A 24,757-nucleotide genomic window follows, 5' to 3' on the forward strand; every position below is an offset into this window, starting at 1 on the left:
ATTTGTATAGGTGCACTGGCACAGAGGAGAGGAATGAATCTCTTATGGTGTTGAGACCAGTCCCTGCTATCCCAGACAACCAGGTCACATGTTTCTTTTTGTAAATGCTTTATCTTAAAAGTAGTTAGGTTTCTTTGCCCCATTGCTCATACTGGAACACTCATCCTGAACCTCATTGTTCTGATAATTAGAACGCTGCTTCTTGATTGCATCATGGCCACTCTGTACCACTTTGTTCTTGTGCCAACATTTGTCTTTTTAGTTTAAACAGTGCTCCTCCTTCTCTGGTGTCCACTCCCTCATATAAACAGCAATTACATTCCCTCTTATATTCCTTTCATTTTGCTAAGACCAAGGCATCCTGGTCTCTTTTCACACAACAGGCTTACCAGTCCCATGATCACTCTAGAACATGACACTATTCTCTGATGGAAATAACTGTCTCAGTATGTCTTAAGATCATATTTATCTTTCTTCTGTCCCCACTGCACTGGTGGCTTAAACTCTACTCCATTAAGAACTAGTACACCTGCATCTCTATTTTTTCCCAAACAAAGGTTCCCATTTCATAAGAGAAATCCCTAGCAAGAAAATCATAACACGAACACACCTGCACTTAGTACTGTTAAATTTCATTCTGTTTCTATCATATTGGCCCTCAGTTATCCTCTTCTTTCTACATGATACCCCATCTCGCTATCACCCTGAGAATACCTTCCAAAGCCTGTCATCAAGAAACATCAGCAACAAAAAACTCCTATGTTTATGTGCCATGGTCAATAATGAGAATATTAAAGAAAACCATCCCCAGGAACCATCCTTAAAGAATTCCATTAATAACATCTCACCAGCCTATTGTCTGACCAGGGTGGTCAAACACTGGAGCAGGTGCCCAGAGAGGCTGGGGAATCTCCATCCATAGAGACAGTCAGAACTCAACTTGACAAGGCCCTGAGCAACATGATCTAGCTTTGAAGGTGGCCTTGCTTTAGGCACAGGGTTGGACTAGAGACCCCCAGAGGTCCTTTCTGACCCAAAGGACAATATGCTTCTATTGCCCTTTATAGGAGAAACTGTCAGCTCCTTCCTCATCCTAATGTCAATCTAAACCTCAGTTTAACGAGTAAAGCTAACAATGTCCTATGTAGCCCCCACCCTCAAAGGTTTTACAATAGTCCAGTTAGATGAGATTACTCTAGAAAATAAACTGCCTTATCAAAGAATGATACCAGGTTTCCCTTGGTAAACCATCTTGCACTTCACAATGCATTCTGTCTACCTCCATGTTTTAAATTCTTCTATCCTTCAAAATCAGGTTTCACAGCTTGTATGCTAAGGTCAACTAACTGACCTCCAGCTGCTCCAGCCACCTTTTCACCTTTCCCAAGTGTGAGTGCAGATACTTGCTACTTCCCATGTCAGCTTTATTCATGTAAAAGGCAGGCTAAAAATATATTTTTTTTCCCACAGGCCTGAAATTCCATGTACTAGCTTCTTGCTTCTCTCTCACCGCTCTGGAAAACTACTAGCCCCATATGTTTATTTGAGGGGCTTAGCCTCCTCTACCTTTTGCTGGTTTCAGTCACTTCCCTCTCTCTTGGTCACTCTTGACCAGGCCTCCACAGCCAGGTTAACACCAGAGGCAAGTTCCTCACATTCTTCCGTACAGCTGGTGCTTTTGGACAGATGTCTGGCTGGTTTGCACCATCACTGCCTAACACTCCGACTCAAACACTCCAGTTCACTTCTCAGGGCCCTCAGTGTCTTCCACCCCCTGCTCACTCTGCACCATATCCAACACCGAACTCCTGAGTAAATGCACAACTTTAAACATTCTAACAAGGAATTAGTGCTAGGGCTGTACCCAGATTATCTTTTATCTCTACTCCAACCTCACTAGGTCTTAAATGCTTAATACTACTTATATGTTAGCATAAGTACTTAATATCTGGCATACTTTTGCTACCAGTCTGCATAGCATTTTTTTAAAACTATGACCATGGAGAGTACTTTCAAGTATGTTCCTTCCAGTAAGTTAGGACATTTGTTTTTCTACCCACTGCTTATTAACCTGTCTGAGAAAGAAGTTGTTCAGAAGAGGAAAGGTGTTACCTGAATGAAAACGGTAAAGAATATCACCACAATAACAGCAGTGATGAACAATTTCTTCCTGGGAAACACAGCAGGAGGAAGCAGAAATACAAGTGAAAAGCAAATAGCTCCTCGAAGGCCTCCATAGGCAATAATAAATTGGTCCTTAAAAGTGAGAGGAATTGTCCGGAACACATTAATGATCTGAGTCAGAACAAAAACACCTGAGGGGAAAAAAAAACAGAAATACAGGGAGGAGGGAAAAAAAGGGAAATCAAATTGCACAGAAATTCCCCACAATGCTAATACTGGTTTTAAAACAGTTTTATTTGCTTCTTACCTATATATTATTGAAGAAATTAAATGTTGCTTAGCAGCTTGAAAACACCATGGAAGAAAAATTTAAAATGCCTAAAGATCATCATCTTAAACATATTTAGTGAGCTAACCCCCTCAGGTCAGCTGGATTTAGGACCTGAAGCAGGTAATTGATCTCCACAAGACAGCTATCTGCTAGGCTCTGCATCTGCAGAACAGCAATAATTCTCTGTGTCAGTATAGACCAAGATTCCTAATTATTTTTTTTAATAGGATCTGTGGTGCTTTTGAACACTTTGGCTTGTCACCTCCATCAATCTCAGCTTTGAATTCTGCAAACTCCTATTCACTCACTTAATTTTACTTGCACGGAGAGAAAGGATGCAGGAGCGGGGATGGAGGGAGCAGATGCCAGTGCATGCTGGTGTACCGAAGGCAAAGGCTCCAGAGACATGGTGGACCGGAGTAAAGGTATAAAGGCAGGTGAAAGGGGCAAGCACGGGGGCCAGGAGCTGGGGGGCAGTCAAACTGCTTAGCTGCTTTTCAGCATAAGGTATTAACTGTGGGGTTGCAGGTGCAGAAGGGAAAAATAGTCCAGATTTCTGCACTGGAGGGAGACTTGGGAGCTGGAAGCAGCGGTGGCGGAGGCAGACCAGAGAATAAGCTGCCTCTACGCACAGAGAAACCGAATCATTACATAGAAAAACATAAGACCTATGAGCCTGACCTGCATTCAAGTCTCAAGGTAAAAGAGCTAGTACTGCAAACTCAGGAGGGGTCGAGCAGTTTCTTACAGGAATTTTTTTCTTGACAATATATACCTGAAAAACACTTCAGCATTTCCTGGTTTGGTGCTATTTATGCCAATGACTGGGAAAATCCCAAAGTTTGTATGCATAAAAAAATCCCAAAGTTAGTATACATAAATAAAAAAACTCCCACAACTTGTTTTATGGTTGTACAGCTGCTAATTCTTTTAAGCAAAATTTGCTTATTTGTAAATAAACGTTTACTTAAATACACGTACTCTCATTACCAAGCATACTGCCTCTGGCTTTAGATGGGCAGGATCAGGACCAGACTGATTTCTGGGTTCCATTTTGGGGGAAGGTGGAAGCTGACCCTGAGATCTAGGACATCTTACAAGTCAGAAGACCATTCTACAAGCTGATGGGACTCTGCCTAAATTTTGGCATTCTCTGCTTGAGGAGAGGTAAAAAGTTTCACTTGCAAAGAATACTGACGGCTAGTCTGAGACTTGCTTACCCAGTGCCCTCCAGATTAAACAGAAAAGGAGGGTGAAGCTAACGAAGGCCCAGTTCCACTCGTGGTTCTTCCCAACTGTAGACACTCCCATGAAGATGAAGATTAAGGTCTCACTGACACTGCTCAGCATCTTCATGAAATACTTTATTGTCGTATAGGATTTTTGGGAAACATTTTCCTCCACATATTTATTCATGGTCATGGCACAAGCTGTAATCCTGAAAGGCAAACATTATCCTGTATGTCATTGGCTTGACTTTTTTTTTAGCCTCTCATATTTCTACAGAATATTATTCACTTATCCATAGCCCTCTTTAAAAACAAAGCACAACTTATTCCATAACCATTCTCAAACTTACAGACTTGGTGAACCTACAGATTTTGGGCACGAGATTTCTTTTTCCACATTGGGGAGTTTTCTGAGATGATATCAGTATATGCAGAGTTTTGTCAAATACTAAATCCACGTGATCTGTACAGAGGTCACTCAGACTCTGTGTTTTGAAAGAGATGGAGCTGAGGAGAGCCAGGAGAAGCCCTGGAAAACAGGGATTGCTACTTCTATTGCTGCTGAGGGACATCAGACAGGATGGCAACTGCACATCCTTCCCACCAGCAGTTGTCCCACCAAACTACACCCCTCCTCAACAGTAGTGACAATAGCTAGCTCCTCTTTCCAGGCAAAGCAAGCAGCAAGGTGACAGACAATTTGTCATCCTCCACCACTCTAGGCCACTGCTTGCTTTGTCTGTGCATAGGACTGACCATGGACCCATAGGAGAAACACATAACCAGAAATCATGCAGGTGCTGTTGCACATTTAAAGCATCTGCAAATTAATGAAACGTGAATCTCAGCTGATACACAAGAGAATAGACAGGGCTTACTGTAAGTACGCCTATGTGTCCATGCTCTGAGCGTGTGTTAGTAAACAGAGTTTCTTCACGGGGAGGAAGAGCAAAGAATGACATTACTGGCTGTACATCAGTTGCTCAGTACAGTTACCCATGGTGCAGGGATGGCTGAGGATCACCCAGCGACAAAGTTTACAGGTTTAAGGACAGCTAGCAGAGCTGGCTGGAGGATAACCTCAAGGTGGTGCCTCAGTGTAGGGAAGCACAGTCTCAATTGCCTAATAATTATCAGGGTGGGCAACTAAGGCAAGATGCGTTGTGAAATAGCTGTTGCTCCTGGTTCTATTATCTAGGGCAAAAACATGTCTTCTCAGATTTCACAGTTAAAATGGTTATACACACCCATGTATGGGCTCTCAGTCAAACCATGTACACTAAACCTAAACAGAGGGAGAGGGATGTGTATTTATGTTGTCTTTCTGAACATATCCCATGAGGACTTGTCCTACCATTATTTATCCCAGTTCCAACAGGTTTTCAGTTTATAATTATTTAGAGATATTTCTTCCTACTGAAATCTCCACACTGCTCTCTCTCATGGAGGAGGTGGTAGGTTTGCCAGCATCTCTTTGGAAAAAGTCAAAGACGAGTCTCCCACATCTCATGGAGATCCTACTGCAGAAAGTCTCTTGCTGAGCATATCCTGTCTCTAAGCAAAGAGCCCCATCTCTGAACAACTCAAACGCCCCTGAATGTGAGTGTAAATGGAAAGGCAGACAGATAGAGAGCTCAGAAAAAGCTCACTGACATTATGAACACACATGTCTAGGTTCTTTCATCTACAAGAAGGGATTAAAAAAAAATATTTTGCAAAGCAGAAACAGGAATCCCAGAAGTAGCAGTAACTTCAAAATGACCTTCACTTAGTAAACTTTCTTAGCATTTTGCAAGAGGTTGTCCATAGTAGCAGCTGAAGCTGTACTCACTGTCAGACTCTGAACACACTTCTCCTAATTAATTGAAGTTAGTTTTGTCCAGAAGTTTCCTTCTTTTAGGTGGAGCCAGCATGGGCTGCTGTGGAAGACAATGGCCAGGATCTGAAACATAGCTGCAGATCTCTGACCCCACCAACACATCCGCATCCCCAAAGTGACTGGGCAGCATCACTGCTGAGGGATGAACCTGTGAGGACATGTGGAACCTGGGAGAGGGCACGGTGTACTTCACTGACCTCTGTCAAGCAGCACAGCTCCTTCAGGCTCACCAGGGTGAATAAAACCCAGGAAAGAGGGTATGATGTGGGGACAGATGCAGTTCAACAGGGCAGGTAGTGGCTTACAAATACAGATGGAGAGGGTTTGCTAGCAGAACAGTGTATCTAACCTGGCCTTCACCCTGCATTTTCGTCTACCTACACTTCATGACAGGGAGGCAGATCTAGACAGCACAAAATAAAATGGCCATTGCCATACAAAAACTAGCTCCAGCCTTAAGCAAACTCCAAGACTAAGAAGAAGCTTGACTAAAACTACCCCAGACCCCCATCTGCATTTAGTACTGACATAATTGTCAGCTCTCTCCTCACTGTCAGCTGATTTCACCATGGTATTGAACAGAAAGATCCTCCAAGATTCTCTGTGGCCCAAGAGCAGCATGCTATCTGGGAAGCAGAGCTCATCGTGGCGATGTGAGACCCACCACAGGAGAAAAGATCCAGATTCACGAGCATGCAGGCTCCCTCCCTGCAACACTCAGTGGTTTAGGTAACATTTCTATTTTGAGCACGGGGCTGGGACAACAGAGGTCCTGCATCTTTGCCAATACAGACAGGCTACTGATGCTCTTCACAGCTCTCCTCCTTTTTCTGATCTTAGTTGCCCAGACTGGGGGCTTGTCACAGATCGCACAAACATATGTGTCTGCACATCTCAGGAAAAAAGTGGGAGTGGACCAGCGACCTGCATGGATTTTGTCCTGACACGGGGTGATGACTTGGCCAGGACATACACCCAAGCCCAGAAGCTGTCAAACATCCCCCGGTTCTTCAGTTAACACATAGTTCTGGCAACCCCCCTCAAAAGTGTATGTGAAGAAGGGTCTCAAATCTGCTTAACGCTTTCAGCCTTCCAGAACTCTCACATTCAGTGGCAAACCAGCTCTTCACAAGCCACAGGCTGCACTGACGGACTGACAAATATCTCAGGTTATGTCACGGGTCGTGACAACCCTCCTGTGCGTGCACAGCTTGGCTGTACAAGTGTAACAAGTCCGATGCATCCCGGCTACCTCCAGCCAATTGAGCACACAGTGGAGCCGGCAAGTGCAAGGGCAGCAAATGAAATCTGGCAAGAACGCAGTGGGCAGGCTGCAAAACAGCCATTTCCAGACCCACGGTCGTTTCGGAGTCTCAAAGCTTAATTCTCAAAGCATTAGGGCTGTCAGGTCTGCATCAGAGACAGAACAAAACACTCGGTACTATTTATTACCTTCTTAAAACAAATAGTTTTCATGATTATAGTCATTTAGGAAAGCCCTGCGGCTTGGGGAGTGGGGAAGCATGCTCTGGACGTGGTTTGTTTTTGGATCCTGAGGTAATGGAGGCACTGCAAATAGATGACTGATAAGAATCTGTCACCAGATTAATCAGGATCTTTGCAAGCTGTAACTTAAAACACCTACCATGCTCAACCACTAGAATTTAAAGGGACAACACTCTTTTTATATATATATATATAAAAAAATATTCATTTCGGTCACATTTTGCATTCATTCAATTAGTGTCAACTAATTGATATGTTGGTTCACCAATATAACAGAGAGTCCTGTACATTATTTGTTACACTTCAGGTAAGCAATATTCCACATCTAATCACCGCTTACTTTATCAATCTGCCACCTCTTCAGAATGCTTATCTACATTAGAAAAAAAGCTGTTGAAGTCTCTTTAATTTTAAAATGGTATGACAACACAGTGTTAGAATTCATTATAAATTAAATTCCTTTAAATATGCAAGATTTTATGTACATTATTACATGTTCTTCCCAAACCAAATTTTTACTGTCACCACAATCTAAATAAAAGCTTAGATATGTTTTATTGTTTTATTTTACATTTATTATCCACACACAGTAATTCTGGCTTCCACTTCTGTGACCTGAGGTAGTTGCCTTGGTCAAGAAATGGAGGGAAAAAACAGTTAATTGCAATTAACCTGCAACCTTCTGTGCTTCTGGAGGATAAAAGTCCTCCTGTACAAACAGTACCGTTTCTGTCATGACTGCAATAAACTAGGCCACTGGGTTCAATCCTCAAGTTTCCTTGACCTACTAAATTTACAGTAGTTTCAATGTTTGTTCGTTTCAGCCTGCTAACTCACTGCTGCAGAAAAAAAAAGAAACACATATCAATATTTCTGCTGCTTCACAGCCTTTCTGAGAAATTAGTAAGCAGCAAATGCAGCATTATAACTAGAAAGGGAAGCAAATAAAGTTCATATTCAAATCTGTATGTTTTCCGGCCATGGGTCCTGATTCAAGCCCGGCTCTAATTAGAGCAAAAGCTCTTGCCTCTCCTTCTGGAGAGGACTTTCTCACTGCAGCTCACGGGGACATGGTTTAGTCCCTTTGCTACTTCAGCCAGGTAACCCCATGCAGGGCTTACACACGGATGCTTCAAGAATGGTTTGTCTCCAGAAGGAGTACACAGACTTATCAGAAGAGGGACAAGGACCTTTCATTCCCCTTTATTCCTCTGCCAGTGAATTCCCCCTAGCACAGAAGTGAGGCACTGTGCGTATGTATCTTATTTGTTTGATAACACTGTATGTTCCTGCTCACATCCTCCATCTAAAGTATGGTACAGCACGTAACCACAAGGTCTCGCTGAGTATCTTTACGAACCTGGTTATGAAGGAAGTGGGAATCACTACTGTAATGGACTCATGTGGATATGGGTGAAAAAAGGGAGATCAGGCAATTATCCCCTATAGGCTGAACTATAAATGGCCATAGAATCATATAATGAATAAACAACCCGGGTTGTAAGGGACACTCCAAAGTCATTTGGTCCAACCACATGCTCAAGGGAGGGCTGACTTTGAAGCCAGACCCAGGCCACCATGCCGTGAGTCACTCGCTGCAGAAAACGACAGGGAACTCAACACCGGTGCACGTTGCACTGTGACACAGAGCAAAATACTCTCTGCAGTTCAAAGCCTAGCAAAAGGTGAAAAGCATGGGGTAGATTTACCCCAGGGGGATGCGGAGATTACAGGAGCTCTAAGGCCCTCAGCAGCGCTGCTGGGAGGGGACACGCTCTACATCTTATGACCGCTGAGACACTACATGGCTGCAGAGAGCCCTTCCTGCTCCCCCTGGGTCTTACTGATGTACCCAGCTCTGCTAGCTATTACAAAATATGTTTAGAGTCAAAAAACATACAGGGCATTGTAAAGCCAACTTATTTTCTGTTGTGCTGCTGGAGGGAAAAAATACTTTGTGCTTCCTCTTCTGTTTTGCACCTGCTCAGGGGCCACTGGTATGAATGAAAAGGAATAGTTTGCTAGTGCCACGGGAAGCACTGGTGTGCTGGTTGCAGGCACTGCCATGCGGTGGGTCCACTGACCCACCAGCAGACCCGCCGTGCCCTTTCCATTGTATCCTGGACGCAGCATGTCCAAATCAGTACTTTCATGCACACAGCCACAATTTTTTCCATGTACAGTTTAGCCACACGTCTTTGGTTTAGAAGCCCTTTAAGTATTTGATCATAGGATGTCAAGGACATTTGACTTAAGAAGTGGAGGAAACTAGAAACCACACAAATGCTATGAATAGAAGCTAGGGGAAGAGATGGCACATTTGTGAACTCGGTCAAAGTGGATGCATATGTTACTTTATTTAGGCTCATATCAGAGAAAGAAACCCATGTAATCTTTAGCTCTTTACTTATATTAAAGTACTAACCCCTCCCGTTTCATGGCATATTTCTATTTTTATACTACTGAAATAATCAGCTGTAAGTTTCCATGTAAATTGCTTCCCAGCCCCAGAAAACCTTATACCGGCATGACTATGATATCAAACCTACCTTCACTTTCCTAAGAGATAACCACCAGATGAGGTATTATCAAATATTAGTGATACACAGAAGTAGCATCTGAGCTTTCATAAAAAGCTATGCTCCTAATGCCTGAATGACTTATATTTGCCACTAGAACAATACAGTCATTAAAGAAGGTTGGCCTCTAAAAATATTACTTGGAACCAGAGCAAACTTTTCAAGTATATCAAACTCTTTCTATAGTTGAGGTTGTTGCAGTATAAACAGCATCAAACGAGAGGCTGTGCTTTCTCTCTACTGAAGCCCAGAAGTGAAAAACCAGGAGTGAAAATATTTTTATCTGTTGGAAGTGGGAAGAATAATATTATCTTATACATAATGATGTATTTGGAGAGCATTGTAACACACAGGCAGACGTATCAAGATACTAAACTAAAGGGTTATATCACCACAGGACTAGATTCTGCAAATTTTTCATTCACCCAGTCCTTACTGTGCTTATAATCCAGTGAGAGTTTGCCTTAATTATATATATATATATATTGTCTTTATTGAATGGTACTTACTGGCTGCTCATATGACTAAGTGTAAGATGTAGTTTCACAATATATTGGCATCGGAAGCGAAGCCAGCTCATGAAGTTCCCAGCTACCACTCCCTCTCCCTCCCAGCCACCACGGACCCCACATCCCTGGGGGCCACCCCTCAGCCATGCCCTTATGACTAGTTGTAGGGTCACATGAGGACAGGGTCACCAAACTGATCTGAGTTAAAAATAACCCCACTGAAAATATAAGGGATTATTTTTAACTTGGAACATTTCAAAGATACGGTTTATGGTGTGATGCCATGAGCAGTTTTAGTGACACAGCTGGTGTGGCGGCAAGCTGAGAGAATGGGATGGAAGCGGGAGGGGAGAGGCCGGAAATCCTCAAGCCAGCATCGCTGCCATGCATGGTGGAACGATGCCATAGAGCAAAGTTTGCAAAATCTGGTCTTCTCTGCAATTTCCTTTGGCATTCTTACTTGGGTGCTATTATTACTGAAGTTTGGGGTACTTACGCCATGATGCCCGAGAGATGAAACATTTCAGCTGTTATGTATGACAAGTAACTGTACAGGAAGACAAAGAGTGGCTCAATCACTCGGATTTTATGGGTGAAACGGGTGGTAAAGGCTGCTACAAATCCCAAAAGGATTCCAATCAATACTCCACCGATCCCCACTATAAAGAAGTTAGCAATCCCAGCGAATATGTCAATAACCTTAATTGTGCGCATCTGGCAGAAAGACTTGAACAAATTGTACAGGACCTATGAGGAAAAAGAAAGCACATTATGTTTCTGCACTCTTCTTAATTTCCCTTCATGTCATTATGTCCCTCTGCTTCAATGTTGAACTTTGAATTTCTCTATCTATCTACCTTGAACCCATGTTTGAGATATGCTGTTGTTTACCTCTGGCATATTACTTGTCATCCATAAATATCAGGGAGATATACAAAGAAGGGTAAATATCATTATTCACATTTTTGCAAATGGATCAGTTTTTTTAACTCATGACATTCTGCAAGCCACAAGCATAGACCTACCTAACCTTTCTTTGCATTCATTTATTTGCAGAGCTTCTAGTTTCTCCAGAAATGGTCATTTCAGATTTTCCCCAGAATAAAAGAAATACGAAAAGGAGGAGGAAAAAATACAGTTTCATAATCAGTGAAAAATCACGTTATTTTCAAATGTGTTTTATCTATATGAGACGTCAAGAGCTGCAGTACTGAATTAGACCATAGATTCATCTGGCATGGGGGGTTGAGGGGAAAGATAGTGACCACCCCAAGGAGTACAAGAAACATGGCATCCATGGAGTGCTCCTTCCCCGATTTATTAACCATTAGGTTAGGTTTAAAGACTTTTCAAACTTTAGATTATTTCTAGAGATTTGGATTTAATCCCCAGTACCTGTTACCGGGTGTTTGCCCAGTTTAATTTTCAAAGTGTTTATAACCATCCTCCCAAACAAACTGGGTGAATGGCATTATGGTATTTTCTTAACCAGAGAGCCTTTTTGTTTTACACAGGAAATAGATGTAAATGCAAAGCCCACATTGTTCTAATACCCAGTATTTTAGCTACTATAGAACAGACAACAATGGAATGAGTTACTCTCACAGAAACCTTAAAGAGTCGTCCCATTTGAAGACTTACTTGGGAGATTTAAGCATTGCCTGGTGCTGCACGTAGGCTCCCAGCCATGCGATACCCTGATGGCTACGTAGTCTCCTTCTACAGATCTAAGCTTGGTCACAGGCATCTATTCCTATCACAGTGGGTACACAGGCTGAGCCACCGTGGTCACCATAAACACCTGCCTAGTCATCTTGGACAGCTTGCAGGAGTTAAACCTCCACTTTCTTTCTAGACTTCTTAGTAAACCAAACAGGTTTCTCTATCAGAAATGCTATTTGAGAACAATTTTTTTTCAGTACTTGCACTGTGCCAACAACGTAGGTGTTTGAAGAGCGAGTGGCTGGGAGGGACTTGTCATATTTGCAGTCTTGTTCTCTATCACATGACAGAAAGTAACTTGTTCAGCTCTTCTCGGCCAAAATTTGGTAGGTCTTACAGAGGTAAAAGTTCTCGCTATAGACTAATGAAAAAACATGGCCTATTATGGGTCCTTAGGGCTAAGTGAAAGGAAAGAACTGAAAAAGAAAAGAAAAAATATATTCCAGAGTAAGCATGAAAAAAGAAGGTTAAATCAAACCCAGCATGGTCACCAGTAATTTTCATTAGAAAGCAACAAGTAGGACAAGAGCAGGAGCATGAACTATTTATTTGATAACAACGATGCCCCCAGGAGGAGTCCACCTGGGAGAAGTGTCCTTTTTCACCTGCTGCTGTGAGGCAGACTCCCAGCCCTTTTGTCCTGCTCCTTGTTACTATGCCCTGTGCAGGGCAGGAAAGTAATGTCATAGGCTCCACTGGTTCTCAGCCTGTTTTGATTTGTGGACCTCATGGATTTGCATAAGGAGAAGTATACCAGAATTAAGCCTTTGTTGGTCACTTTCCAAGGACCTCTCAGCCCACAGACACCCACGACTCCATGAATCACGGAATGAAATAAAAATACTGTTGACTTGTGTTGTTTGCAAGGAGAGGACTTCCCCCGAGTCACTTGTTGAAACTTGGGACTACCCCAGAGTTGTGTTATTCTTCAAGACACCTACAGAATTCGACCTGGCAGAATACTCCCTTAGTATGTATTAGGGAAGACGATTATTTTCTTTAACTGGAGTTTTAAATAGCCTTTTTTATATTTTAAAAAGTAACCATATAAATAAATATAAGGCAAGTCTCCAAAGTAAGGCCACTGAGCGCTGCTTGTAAAGAAGCACATAACTTTGATCTGCTCAAGCAACAGCTTCTCCATAACATCACCTCATCCTCACAGTGAACTATTCACCCTGCAAAGAGAATGGAGCCTGTTGCTTTTTACACACAGACATCCCCATAAATCTCAAATCTGCTGCCGTAAGTTATTTGAAAGAAGAAAAGCAACGTTCCCCTTTGTACCTCAGCCCCAAACCAGGCCACTGTGGTAGAAGCAGCAGCTAGGACTACGGAATGTCATGAACATGATTTTAATCTTGTTCCCATTGTTCTTTATTTACACTGCTGTAAATGAGATCAAAATCAGGTTCACTTCCCTTTTACTCTACTGCAGTTCAGTTTTACAGCCCTCTCTAAGCTTTCAGGTGAGTTAAACAACATCAACTCCGGTCACATTTTGTAATGCATTTGGTATGAGAATGGGTTTTTTTTTTTCAAGTTCAAGATTTGCATTTACTCAACAGCCTTAAGCTGAACTCACTGAAGGTTACACCAAGGAACGTAAGTCACCAATCACTTTTTAACCTTGTCTCAGAGTATCTCTGCTCTTCCTAGACACTAATTGCTTATTTTTATCAGTTCTTGGTTATTAGTTTTTAATTCTGAAATTACTTTAAAGCACTCTAAAATAATGTTTTCATTAGAGGCGGAATACAGAGCACTGCTGTAATGTTTTCTAATATGGAAATAATATTATTGCAATGACACTGGATCCTTCCTTGTGATTTTAAGCCCAGAATTGGAATTTGAACTGCTAACACTCAACTTCAACTGTGATCTTGCCATTTAATATCACTGTGCTAGTTATCACTGGTGCAGTCTTCCGGTAAAGTACCAGCTCTGAACCAGAAACCAACTGGCAAACATTGTCCTCAGACAAATTCAAGCTCCAAAATTCCATCAGTGAGCGAAAAGGATCATCCAAATGCACAGGCACATCGCAAAAACTAGCAGGCATGAAAGACCATCTGAGAAACGCAGTAGAGCTGAGATTCCTGAGAAAGCAAACCTCACTTTGCATCTAAAACGAAGGTGTGGTAACACTTTTTCTGAAAAGGGAAAGCATAGATGACTCTGCTATCATAATTAAAGCTTTTTATTAGGAGCAGCCAGGCAGTGCAAGTGGGATAGCAGGAAGAAGGGCTTAAAGTATTTAGAAAGCATGTTTACTAAAGCCACGCCGTTCTGCACTGCCCATCTGTGTAGCCCCTGAGTTTTTTGACACTGCAGTGGCCGTAGGAATTAGGCAGCTCCCGCGTATGGCCAGCCTGCCTCCAGCTCCCCTCCTGCTTCATCCCCGCATCCCATCCTACCTCCCCAAGTAGGTGGGACTCAAGGGCTCCAGCAGATGAACGCCGGATGGAAGGTGCTGAGCTCTGCCTGCTAGCTGGTTCTATCAGCTCTCCCGGAACCACAACAAGGGCAGAGGAAGAGATGGTATTTACAAAACATCATCTCCTTTGAGCAGATAGCAGCACAACCCCGGCAGCACCACAGCAAGGACTGGTCTGGCAGCACCGCTATGGGCAGGGGAGGCGAGGTCCTCTAAGGACACCCCGCGGGGGATCTGTGTGACGGCCCGGGTCACATTTTAAGTATAATCACATGATTGCAGGTGTGCAAAATCATAACAAGGAACCATTAGCAGACCAATGCTTAGCCTGTGGAAACCACTTGATTTCCTGCCAAGTGCTACCTTTAAGCGATAGCTGGGAAGTAAGACCAAAGGTACTCTAAATTCCTTTCACTCCTTCATGAATATATGTATGATGGCCAGTTCATATGCTGGGCTGGCCCTACAGACTTCTAAGAGTACCTCCTTTGTGTTAGGGCACCTGGGCAGGCATGCCGTGAGAAAGGACTACCTCCAAAGGAGGCCATAATGACGCCTACAGGAAAGCCATGCATCATGGTTATTAAATTGCCATGCCAGCGTCTATAAAAATGGTGTTTTGGAGTAATTTGCCATTGGGCAGTGGCACACATGAATACTTCCGTCATCAGGATGCAGTGTTTTCCTAGCAAATCATGCTGGATTAACAGCTGCTCCAGTGGAAAGGTGACTGATTTCGTGATTGGAAAAAGTGATTTTCATTTGAAAAATCCACAAAAAAAACCCCAAAAAGTTTAGCGTTAACATAAAACCAGACCTTTTTTCCCCAGAAAAAGACTTGTGTGAAAAGAATTCTACCACGTGAGTGGTCATTGAGTAAACAGAGACAGACACAGCCATGGCTGAACTGCTAAGCCTTTTGAAACTCAGTATTTACACCCATTTATTTAAACTGGCTTAAGTACCAGTTTAGCAATGGCAGGCAGTTTCAGCTGTAAACTAGTGAGAAAAGCGAGGCTTTAAGGCAAGCGATTCAGCTGGCTGGGTAGCAAGAGAATCGGGTAAAGCGTGAAGCACAAACGTAAAAAAAACCAACCTATACTCCCATGGACACACTCGAAATGATGAGTACCAAATGATCAGATTAAATGATGAGATATACACGTGTTAAGCAGGTGAGGCAAAGTCCTAGAAAAGGGGAAAACCAAAGAAAAATTGTGCACAGAATGGGACAGATATAAGAAGCCAGGGACAGAGACAGGGAAGGCCTGGACCCAATTCATGAATCTTCCTGATTCTTCTGGCAGATGAAAAACTGGGCCTCCGTGTCTCACAAAACAGAAAGTGTGCCAGGACATAGTTGGCACGGGCAGGATTTCAAGTAAGGCATGGATAAATGGGAGTAATGTCCCAGACATGGTGTCACCAGGTGCAAACGAGGGGCATTGGGGGTGTTAATGGAATTTGCAGATTGCTGTCCGCAGGTCAGCACCGCAAACCCAGTTCAGCTGGTTAATGATTAGAAATTACTGCCTCCAGATGGTTGTCCTATCTCATCTGTAGCCTGGGAGAAATGCACTGGTGGTCTCAGGGCAGTTCCAACTGGATGGGCACATGCAAAAGGCTAGCATCCACCGGGTCCTCTGCCATCTCAATGGCTTGCCCATTTTCCCTGTGAACACGCTGGGACGCCCCACGTTGGCCCTTTTCCCTCTCCTGTCCAACAACATTTCTGCAGGTGAGAAAAACCTCCAGTTTCAGATTACAGAAGTAACAGAATTCGAAGATACAGAAACTAAAGAGATGGGGTAGTAAAATCCCTACAGCAAATATGCTACCATTACACGTTACTCAGGTGCAGTAAGACTACTCTAGTTTCTAAATCTAAAGTTTAAAAAATTACATAAACACATTAGCACTCCTTAACTTCCATCCATTAGCAAACTGTAACAGTCAGATACAGAGAGATACAACGGAGTGGCATGCAAACAATCACTTACCGTTTTTATCAACTAATCATTTATCAAGTAACTTACCACAGTTATAGCATCATTCAGCAAAGACTCTCCAAACACCAGGATGTAAAGCTGCTCATTGACATGAATATTTTCAAAAACGGCTAACACCGCCACGGGATCCACCGCTGAAATGAGGCTGCCAAAGAGCAAATTCTGCAGCAGCGTGATGTCAGTCAAACCAAATGCACTGATCTGGCAAATTCCATAAAGTGAAATTCCGATGCCGATGGCGTTCCAGAGTGTGCCCACCACGGCATACCAGAATATGGTACCAAAGTTCTCAAAGAAAAGACGAGTTGGCATAAAATATCCAGCGTCGAGTACAATGGGTGGTAAAAGATACAAGAAAAAAACATCACTGTTCATTACAGGTGGGGACTTCTCCTCTGCTCCAAAAATAATCCCACCAAGAAGCAATCCAACCAGAATGAGGAGACAGCTTTCAGGTACTATTGAGGGCAACTTGTGATAGAGATGAAAGCCTTCAAGGGAAATTCAAACACAAGAAAGTAAAACGGTTATTTGTACAGAATCCAAGAGATTGTTCTGGATTCTGTTATCTTCGTTTCTATAGTAAACAAACAGCAATTGCAGGGCCATTTCATTTTCATTGCAAAGACTGAACTGGACCACCACAAAAGGTCAAGGCAAATTTGTCAGCTAGGGTAGTTAATGCAGATAAATTGCTGGAGGATCTATTTAATAGCTGGATGTTCCAGTTAATAGCTAGGCTGGCTGGAACAACTGTGTGCAAGGCTTCTGTTTGTGAAAGTGGGGGGGACTTTTGTAATGTGGAATCCTCCAGAAAAACAATCCAAACACTTTTCTCGGGCAAATTACACCTCGATAGAGAAAAAAACCCTACAAACACACTAACCACCCCTTCCTCCGTGCACAGCTTCACAAAGGAGTTTAAGGAGTACATTCATTTCATATTTAGAAGTCTTTTAGAGTCTCAAAGCTAGAGAGGGGAACCACCACATGTGACCTGCACCCAGTCACCCATGGCCACTTCCTCAGCCACCATGAGGAAGCATTTACAGACACATTATTATTCCAGTTTAGCCAAGCCTCCAAACTAATTTCACAATAACAGACATGTTTTACATAAAGCGACAAGTAAGTAGTGTTATGCTCGTTCTTCTGTATTATATGAATTGCAGCAGTGTCAAGAGTCTCTCGTAAAGATCTCTGCAAAGTACTGAAAAAAATGAATAAAAAAAGGTTATGGAATGAGGACTTAATGCTGGAATGTTCCTTAGCCTACTAAAACTCTCCAAGCCCTGCAGTGTTGATTTAAAGATTCCCATTAATTGCATAAGTTGACTGCTTTAAGGACAATTTTGGTAATGAATGGGAAGTTTTGAAGGAACCTACCCTGGCCAATCTAATGGAATGATCAACCTTATGCACCAAGGTCACATTCCAGGTCCTGGCGATGCCAATCTTTTCCAGGCTCCTCCTTATCTAAATTTGGCCTACATAATTATATAGAAAACTATCCACACCCACAAGATCCCACAATTCCTGCCTAACTAAAAAGCATTTAAATTATTTTAAATGAGAGCTGCATGGAAACACTGGGTGTGGTAATAACGGGCGTCTATTTCAGTAAAACTATTTCAGTAAAAATCACACCTGTAGTCGAAACAGTTAAATTAGTGCAAGGTTGGTATAGTTCACATTCAGTTTCCCAATATTGGGCTTCTGTATCTTGCAACACCTGTTTTGTTATTTCTCCTTTCATTATAGATTTTTTCCAGGTAAAAGAAAGTCTGAACTTATAATTAGGAAGAACAAATGGTTAAGAAGGGCCAAGGGGAAAGCTGTTTTAATCCACAGACTTTTCACTTACATATTCTAGAACTATTAAAGTTATTTTTTAAAGTAAACTTCTCAAGCTGCATTTTTTTCCTTTATGGATTAACACAGATTGCTTTTTAGTATTTAGAAACACAGCCTATGTAACTTGTTAGAAGGACCGCCAAATTCGCTGTCATTCTTCAAAACCAGAGTCACCAATATCCTATATTGGCAGAACAGGTAATGACCCTGGAAACACAAGAATTTGCGGTTGGAGACTTGACCTTTCAGCCACTTCCACATAAACGTTTTATGGTTTGTCTTAGTTTCTGCAGTGGCAGGAAGCCAAAATTTCCAATATAGTGATTGAAGTTTCCCCTGAGTAAGTAGATTTTGCTAAAAGATTTTTTTTAAGCCTTTCAAAAGTATCTTAAATCATTTCCTCAATAAAAAACTGAAGCGGAGGGAATTTTTGTAAATGCAGCTTTTAATGCAAACAAAAAACATCCCAACCAGTTGTAATGCAATGGCAATGAAAAGTCTATGGTGGAAAAAAAATAAATATCTTTTTCTTTTCTTCTTTATAAGTCACTCTTTGGAAAGTTCATACCCTCTCAGAGCTTTTGGGACTTCACCTCATCCTTAAAGGTGACAGAAAGGCTGCTGTTATGTTAAATGTGCTTTTTATCCACATAAACAGCATCAAAACTCTTAGAAGTCTGCTTGCCTCCATGAAAGGCATTCAAAGGTGATCGGGGACAGGCTGTGGTTCCCCATTTAAGAGTAGAGAGCTAGGATTTAGCATCCAATGCACACCAAGTCAGGCACAGGTGACCTGCAGGATGAGGGACATCTTCCCTGCTCTGACGGACCCACAGACACGTGGTCAGGAGCGCCCTGGGAGCAGATCCCCTGCAGTACATGAATACTCAGACTTTTATGCTGAACCCAGGACCACAGCTACTTTCTCCTCCTCTCACCCTGTTCTTGGGCTCCTGACTACGCACTGACTCAACTTCAACAGGACAGAAGATATTTACCCTCAGGCCATTGGGCACTAGGACGCTTGCCTAAAGCGTCAAGGTCAGTATTCTTCAAGCTAAAAGTCCTTAGAGACCTGGTTTCCTACTTCTTGGGTGAAAGGTGGTGGAGGCCCCACCACTGGAGACATTCAAGGCCAGGCTTGGTGAGGCTCTGAGCAACCTGATCTAGTTGAAGAAGTCCCTGCTTACTGCAGGGGCGTTGGACTAGATGACCTTTAAAGGTCCCTTCCAACCCAACACATTCTATGATTCTATGAAATACAGTGCACTCTGATGCTGGAAAGGCCACTGAGATGTGTGCTTCTGATTATACATGAGTTTTCCAAGGGCCCTCTAAACAGCTTAAATCTTTTTTCAGGAGAGAAGTGTTGGAAGGATATCAGCTCAGTTCCCGGAAGAAGCACTTCTAATCATGCATTTGTGATTAAACATAGGAGTAATAGGAATCTGGATCAGTTAGACAACATTTTATAGGTTTAGTAGCATAAGAATTAAGCAAAACTGGGAGGTAAGTAGACTAGTCTCACTGCCTAGAGACTGCAGCATGCTTCAGGTGCACTGGGTCCTACCTAATATACTCATGGAGGCCATCAGCATGTTAGTAACATACCTCCTATATGGTATCACCACACTAGATAATAAATAAGTAGAGGTAGCCAGAAAATAACAATTCCATTCAAGGCAATTTCTTGGATTTCAAAATGTGCCCTTGTTCTATGCTAGAATAAAAATCGCCATGTCTCTGTGAAAATGTACCTTGTCAAAATGTTCAAGTTCTGCTTCACAACTTCAGGTTCTCCTTTCTCATGCTGTCTCTTTCGCTCTCTCTAAACCTAGCCTACAATGACATGATCACAGACAGGATCTGAGAAACTTGTCAGATAAATCCCCTATAAAAATTAGCAAATGCTGGAACATTTCAGCTCTGGTGAAACTGCACTTCTGCGAAAACGCGTTTGTTCAAAAAGGCTCCAGTCGGGCGATAAGGAGGTGCTGCCATACAGTTGTCTTTGGGATGGTCCACACACCGTGAGAGCTGTTATTGAATGCGACCCTACCTTCTGAGCTCCTTGCAGCCAAAAAGACCTTAGGGCTCCGGTCATAAAGGTTTGCTGCTCGGCAGTGCCAAGTGTAAGCATTCAGGGCCTAGCCCCAGAAAGGAATTTGCGATGCCAGATTAAGCAGCGAAGTTTCCTGGGCAGTGCAGGAGTCTCGAGGTGGATTTCACACTGCCTGGCACGACAGGGGCGAGATGCCTGTGCTGCCCGGCAAGAAATCTAGGCAGAGGAACGCACTGGAGAGCCTCCTCTCTCACTGGGACACTCTCGGTGTTACAGGCTGGGAAAACCCTCTCCATCCCTTTGAACTGAGACACACGGCCCACTCCTACAAACACAGTAGGATGTGGCAGAGCCGACATTCCTGTATCTTGGTGGTTAGAGAACTCTGCCCATCAGGGTTACCTTCAATATGAAAGAAGGCACAAGCGAGTGAAAAATTGCCGCTGTGGGAATGCAACTTCGGAGCAATGGGTATCTGTCCTGGGACGGTTTACCTGATGCGCTCGCTGTATAAGGAAGCATAGACGGAGCTCCAGGAGCAAGAACTGGATGTTCCTAATTCCAGTCCCGGAGTCGGGGAGCCTGCAGATAGGTGTGGTGAAGCTGAGCATTGCCACACCTAGGGCCTCTCCTGCATCTGGCCCTCATAGCTTAGCGCACGCACGTGTATAACAGCAGAGGTAATGCCCTAGATTAGCCACACCAGCTAATTCAGTTTGGTATAACTGAAGGGATTTAAAAATTATATGCATTTTTCCTCATCTACTCTGCTTGCTTGTTCACTGCACTGCTGTCAGCTTGGAAAAGTAAAGTAGCCAAGTCACTTTTTTTTTCTACTTTTTAGATGCCTGTGCACTAGCAAAATATCATGATAGAGTGTACAGTCCTACAGAAACTATATATTATTGTGTATGTATGTGTGTTTACATGTTTCAAGTGGCTTTCCTGTAATCTTTAAAAAAACAGAAACTTTTTTCACTAGCCTTAGCTTATTTAAGAGTTCTTGCTGTATCTAAGCTCAGAAGCCAGAGCAATTTTACAGTACTCAACTGGTGGAGGTAAGTTCTTTAACAGACCCCATATTTTCTGTCTGTTACAATTCATGACAGTGTATCATATGTGAACTCTGTCCTGATTCTGCAAACACCTAAATACATACTCAAGATTAAGCATGCATCTTTAATGCATTAAGAAACATGCATCAAGACACATGCATCCTTAATGGATGCAACATAGAGTATTTCTGCAGAAAGTCAGGAAGCCAGAGCAACTTCCTTGGGTAGAGGATCAGGCCCCCAACTACAACACTAGTTGTGGCAGGAGGTGAGTACAAATTTTCGGTTTTGCGGAATCCTAATTACCTGATCACTGACCAGAATGTGACAGTCTATTTAAATGTCCCAAGCAAAAGTTAAAGTTTTAAGTTTTACCAAAATGTTTTATCCAAATGAGTATGATCATAGTTTTTATTGTAATCTGAGCTGCAAAATCAAGACTTCTGAATCAAACAAGTGGAGTATGAGTAAACCTTTCTTTTTGTTCCCATGGCTTTACTCCTTATATTACCTTCTAGTTAAGAAGATACAAAGTTCATCATTAGCAGAGATTTACTGATTTTTAAATAGCTAATAAATAAAATGTGTGTTTTAATAAACACCACACCTTTACCTGACATTCTTTAGATTATTATAGTGTACTCATTTTTCTGTTTGGGACATAGAAAGCTAATTAAAAACATTCTATATGAACTACACAAAACAGTGAAACTATGCAATACAAATATTTTCCACATGAGGGAAGAGGTGGCTTTTCTTACTCATTCGGTGCTGTCTTTTCTGTCTTTCTCGGGACATAAGTGAATAGTGGGAAAGTACAATGAGGAGGCTTGCTCTGCCCTCATAAATATTTGCTTTCCATCGATCCGTTGTTCTGTTCCGAAACTGTCATTATACCCGGCGTTATTTTAAGAAAAAGAAGATAGCGCTCAAATGACAGCGGGAAATCTCCGGAAGAGATTGACAAGGAAAACTCCGCGGCTGGCGCACCGGCTGAACTCTGGGTTTCACAGTCCCCGCAGCCCGGGCTTTACGCCTTGCTGCAGAGGGCTGGAGGTCTCTCTTTTCTCCCCCTCACCGAGAAAACCCCATCTTTTGCCAGCCAAATCACGCCCGGGCATCCCGCCCCGCCAAGGAGCATCACCCTCCGGCGGTCCCCGCGTCCCCGGGACGGTCCCAGCCCGGATGCCCGCGGCGGGACCGGGGGGCGGGCGACCCGGGGGGGGTGGTGGGGACAGAGGGAGGGAAGGAAAGGAGTGTCGCCCGACGGCCCCGCTCACCGATCTTGGCGAGGGAGGCCAGCAGGATCCAGAGGGTGATCTCGAAGGGGATTTGCACGTGGGGGTAGTCCAGGGTGAAGACGTGGAGCCGCGTCTCCTCGAAGGCGGTGCCGCTGGGGCTCGGCGGGGTGCCGGTGCCCATCGCCGAGGCGCCGGGCAGCTGGCTCTCCGAGGTGGCCCTCGCCTCCGCCGCCCCGGCCGCCAGCACCGCCAGCACCGGCACCAGCAGCGGCGCGGCGGGGCGCGGGGAACGGCCGCGGCTGCCCATGGCGTCCCCCTGGCTCCCGACCCGCAGCCCCGCTGCCCTACGGCCCCGCACCGTCCGCCGCCGCCGCCACCATCCCGCCGCCGCGGGCACCTGCCGCCGCCGCGGCCCCGCCGGCTCCGCCTCCTCCCCGGTGACTGGGCGAGTCCCCGGCCCGGCGCCGCCGGCCGGCCGCGGCGCCCCGCTCCCCCCCGGGGCCGCCCCCGCGGGGCAAAGCGGCGGCCCGGCCCCGCCGCCGCCTCCGCCGCCTCCAGCCGCCGCCCCCGCCGCCCCCGGGCCCGCTGTGGGGCGCGGCGGCAGCGCCCGGGCGGTGGCCCCGGTTCGCCTCCGGCCGCAGGTGCGCGGGGCGGGTGCGGGGCAGCGGGGGCGAGGGGTGTGCAGGCACCCCGCCACCGGGTCCTACCCCCCAGCACGTCCCGAGGGGGGCAAAGGTACAGGCGTAGCCGGAGTGGATGCTTTTGGCTCTGAATTACTTGAAAAGACATTTGTGCACAGTCGTATACGTACACACGCATATAAATATTTTTATAAACTAATGTAGAGAGTTAACACAATCTATAAACTTACATGGACATGTAAGGACCTATATATACACACATACATTACACTAATAAAAGTAATTTAGGGAGTATAGGGAATATATATTTATGTCTATGTGCATACGTGTGTCCAAATTTGTATATAGATACATATGTGTATGTACGTATATATGTTTTAATAAAGTAGTTTTTAATGTATTTATATACATATACATGTATGTATATAATGTAGATATAGATGTAGATGATGTAGATGATGTAGATGTAGGTGTAGATGTAGATGTAGATGATGTAGGTGTAGATGTAGATGTAAATGTAGACATATATGTATATATATGTTGCTGTTACCAAATACAGGAAAGGTGCTTGTACCAACTATATGAAAGGCAACATTCCGTTCCCACTAATTAAGAGTTAAATTCTGCTAATTTAGAGAGTTGAAAGAACGTATTCTGTATAAATACATATATTTATGTTCATACATGTGTATAAATTTGCTATCTATCTAAGATGGAATTATATGTAGTATATTTAATATATAACATATAAGATATAGTTTACATGTATATATGTATGTTTACATGTAGATATGTTACTGTATATATTGCCTATATGTTGCCCCTATTGTGATAGGCACAATCCCATTCCTCTTAATTAAGAGACTTCACATTCTGTTAATTCAGGGAGTTAAAAGAACACTCTATATAAACATGTATGAGTGTTCATATATGTATTCTGATATATGCGTATATAAATATAGACCTAATAATATGTGTTTGTGTGTGTGTTGCCAATATTAAACGTGATTGGCAAAATCCTGTTCCTGAAGTCATTGGGAATTTGCCATGAATTTAGTACGGGTGGTATTCCATCAGATACTGCTGAGCACCAGCTTTCTGTATTTCCTGAAAGAATGGGATCTCAGCCACAATGTGCTCATGACTTCATCACTTGTGAGTAAGACAGTATTCCAAAGCTCAAACTCATAAAATCTTTATAGCACACCGGTCTGTGTGCCTTTATAGCAAAGCATGTCTTTCTTGACTTCAAATAAAACAAAAGCAGGTAGTGAGAGCTCTCCTTTTTTCCCCAAATGGCAAAAAGTAATCAGTGGCTACCATTTCTCTGGTGAGTTGAAGTTAAAGCTTAGAATCAATTAGCTGAATAGTAGCTGTCCTTTACCCCCAGAACATGAAAACAGGGCACTAAGCCTATGGTTTTAATGACAAATTTAAAAACATGACACTAATAAAAGTTTTTTTCCTTTATTTTATCTACAAGTCAGCCAGGAGAACATGTCCAAATATCAAACCAGTGTACACACCATCTACCCCTCTAGCTGCATGTGATATCTTCATAGGTGTTTTTATTTGTTAT

General features: G+C 43.4%; 1 protein-coding gene across 1 annotated transcript in view; it reads right to left on the reverse strand.

Moving 5' to 3' along the window:
• The window catches only part of SLC9A2 (solute carrier family 9 member A2), a 36,933-nt gene extending 13,939 nt beyond the window's left edge, over window positions 1–22,994 (reverse strand). Inside the window, exons 1-5 of the mRNA XM_063339153.1 lie at window positions 22,577–22,994; window positions 16,353–16,816; window positions 10,654–10,904; window positions 3,676–3,893; window positions 2,113–2,315 (exon numbers count right to left, since the gene is read on the reverse strand). Of these exons, the coding sequence (XP_063195223.1) occupies window positions 2,113–2,315; window positions 3,676–3,893; window positions 10,654–10,904; window positions 16,353–16,816; window positions 22,577–22,844 (1,404 nt within the window). The 5' untranslated portion in view covers window positions 22,845–22,994. The remainder of the gene's footprint in view (window positions 1–2,112; window positions 2,316–3,675; window positions 3,894–10,653; window positions 10,905–16,352; window positions 16,817–22,576) is intronic.
• Between the last annotated feature and the right edge of the window lie 1,763 nt (window positions 22,995–24,757).

The sequence above is a fragment of the Chroicocephalus ridibundus genome, chromosome 1 (genome assembly GCF_963924245.1).
Source record: "Chroicocephalus ridibundus chromosome 1, bChrRid1.1, whole genome shotgun sequence".
Classification (NCBI taxonomy): Eukaryota; Metazoa; Chordata; class Aves; order Charadriiformes; family Laridae; genus Chroicocephalus; species Chroicocephalus ridibundus.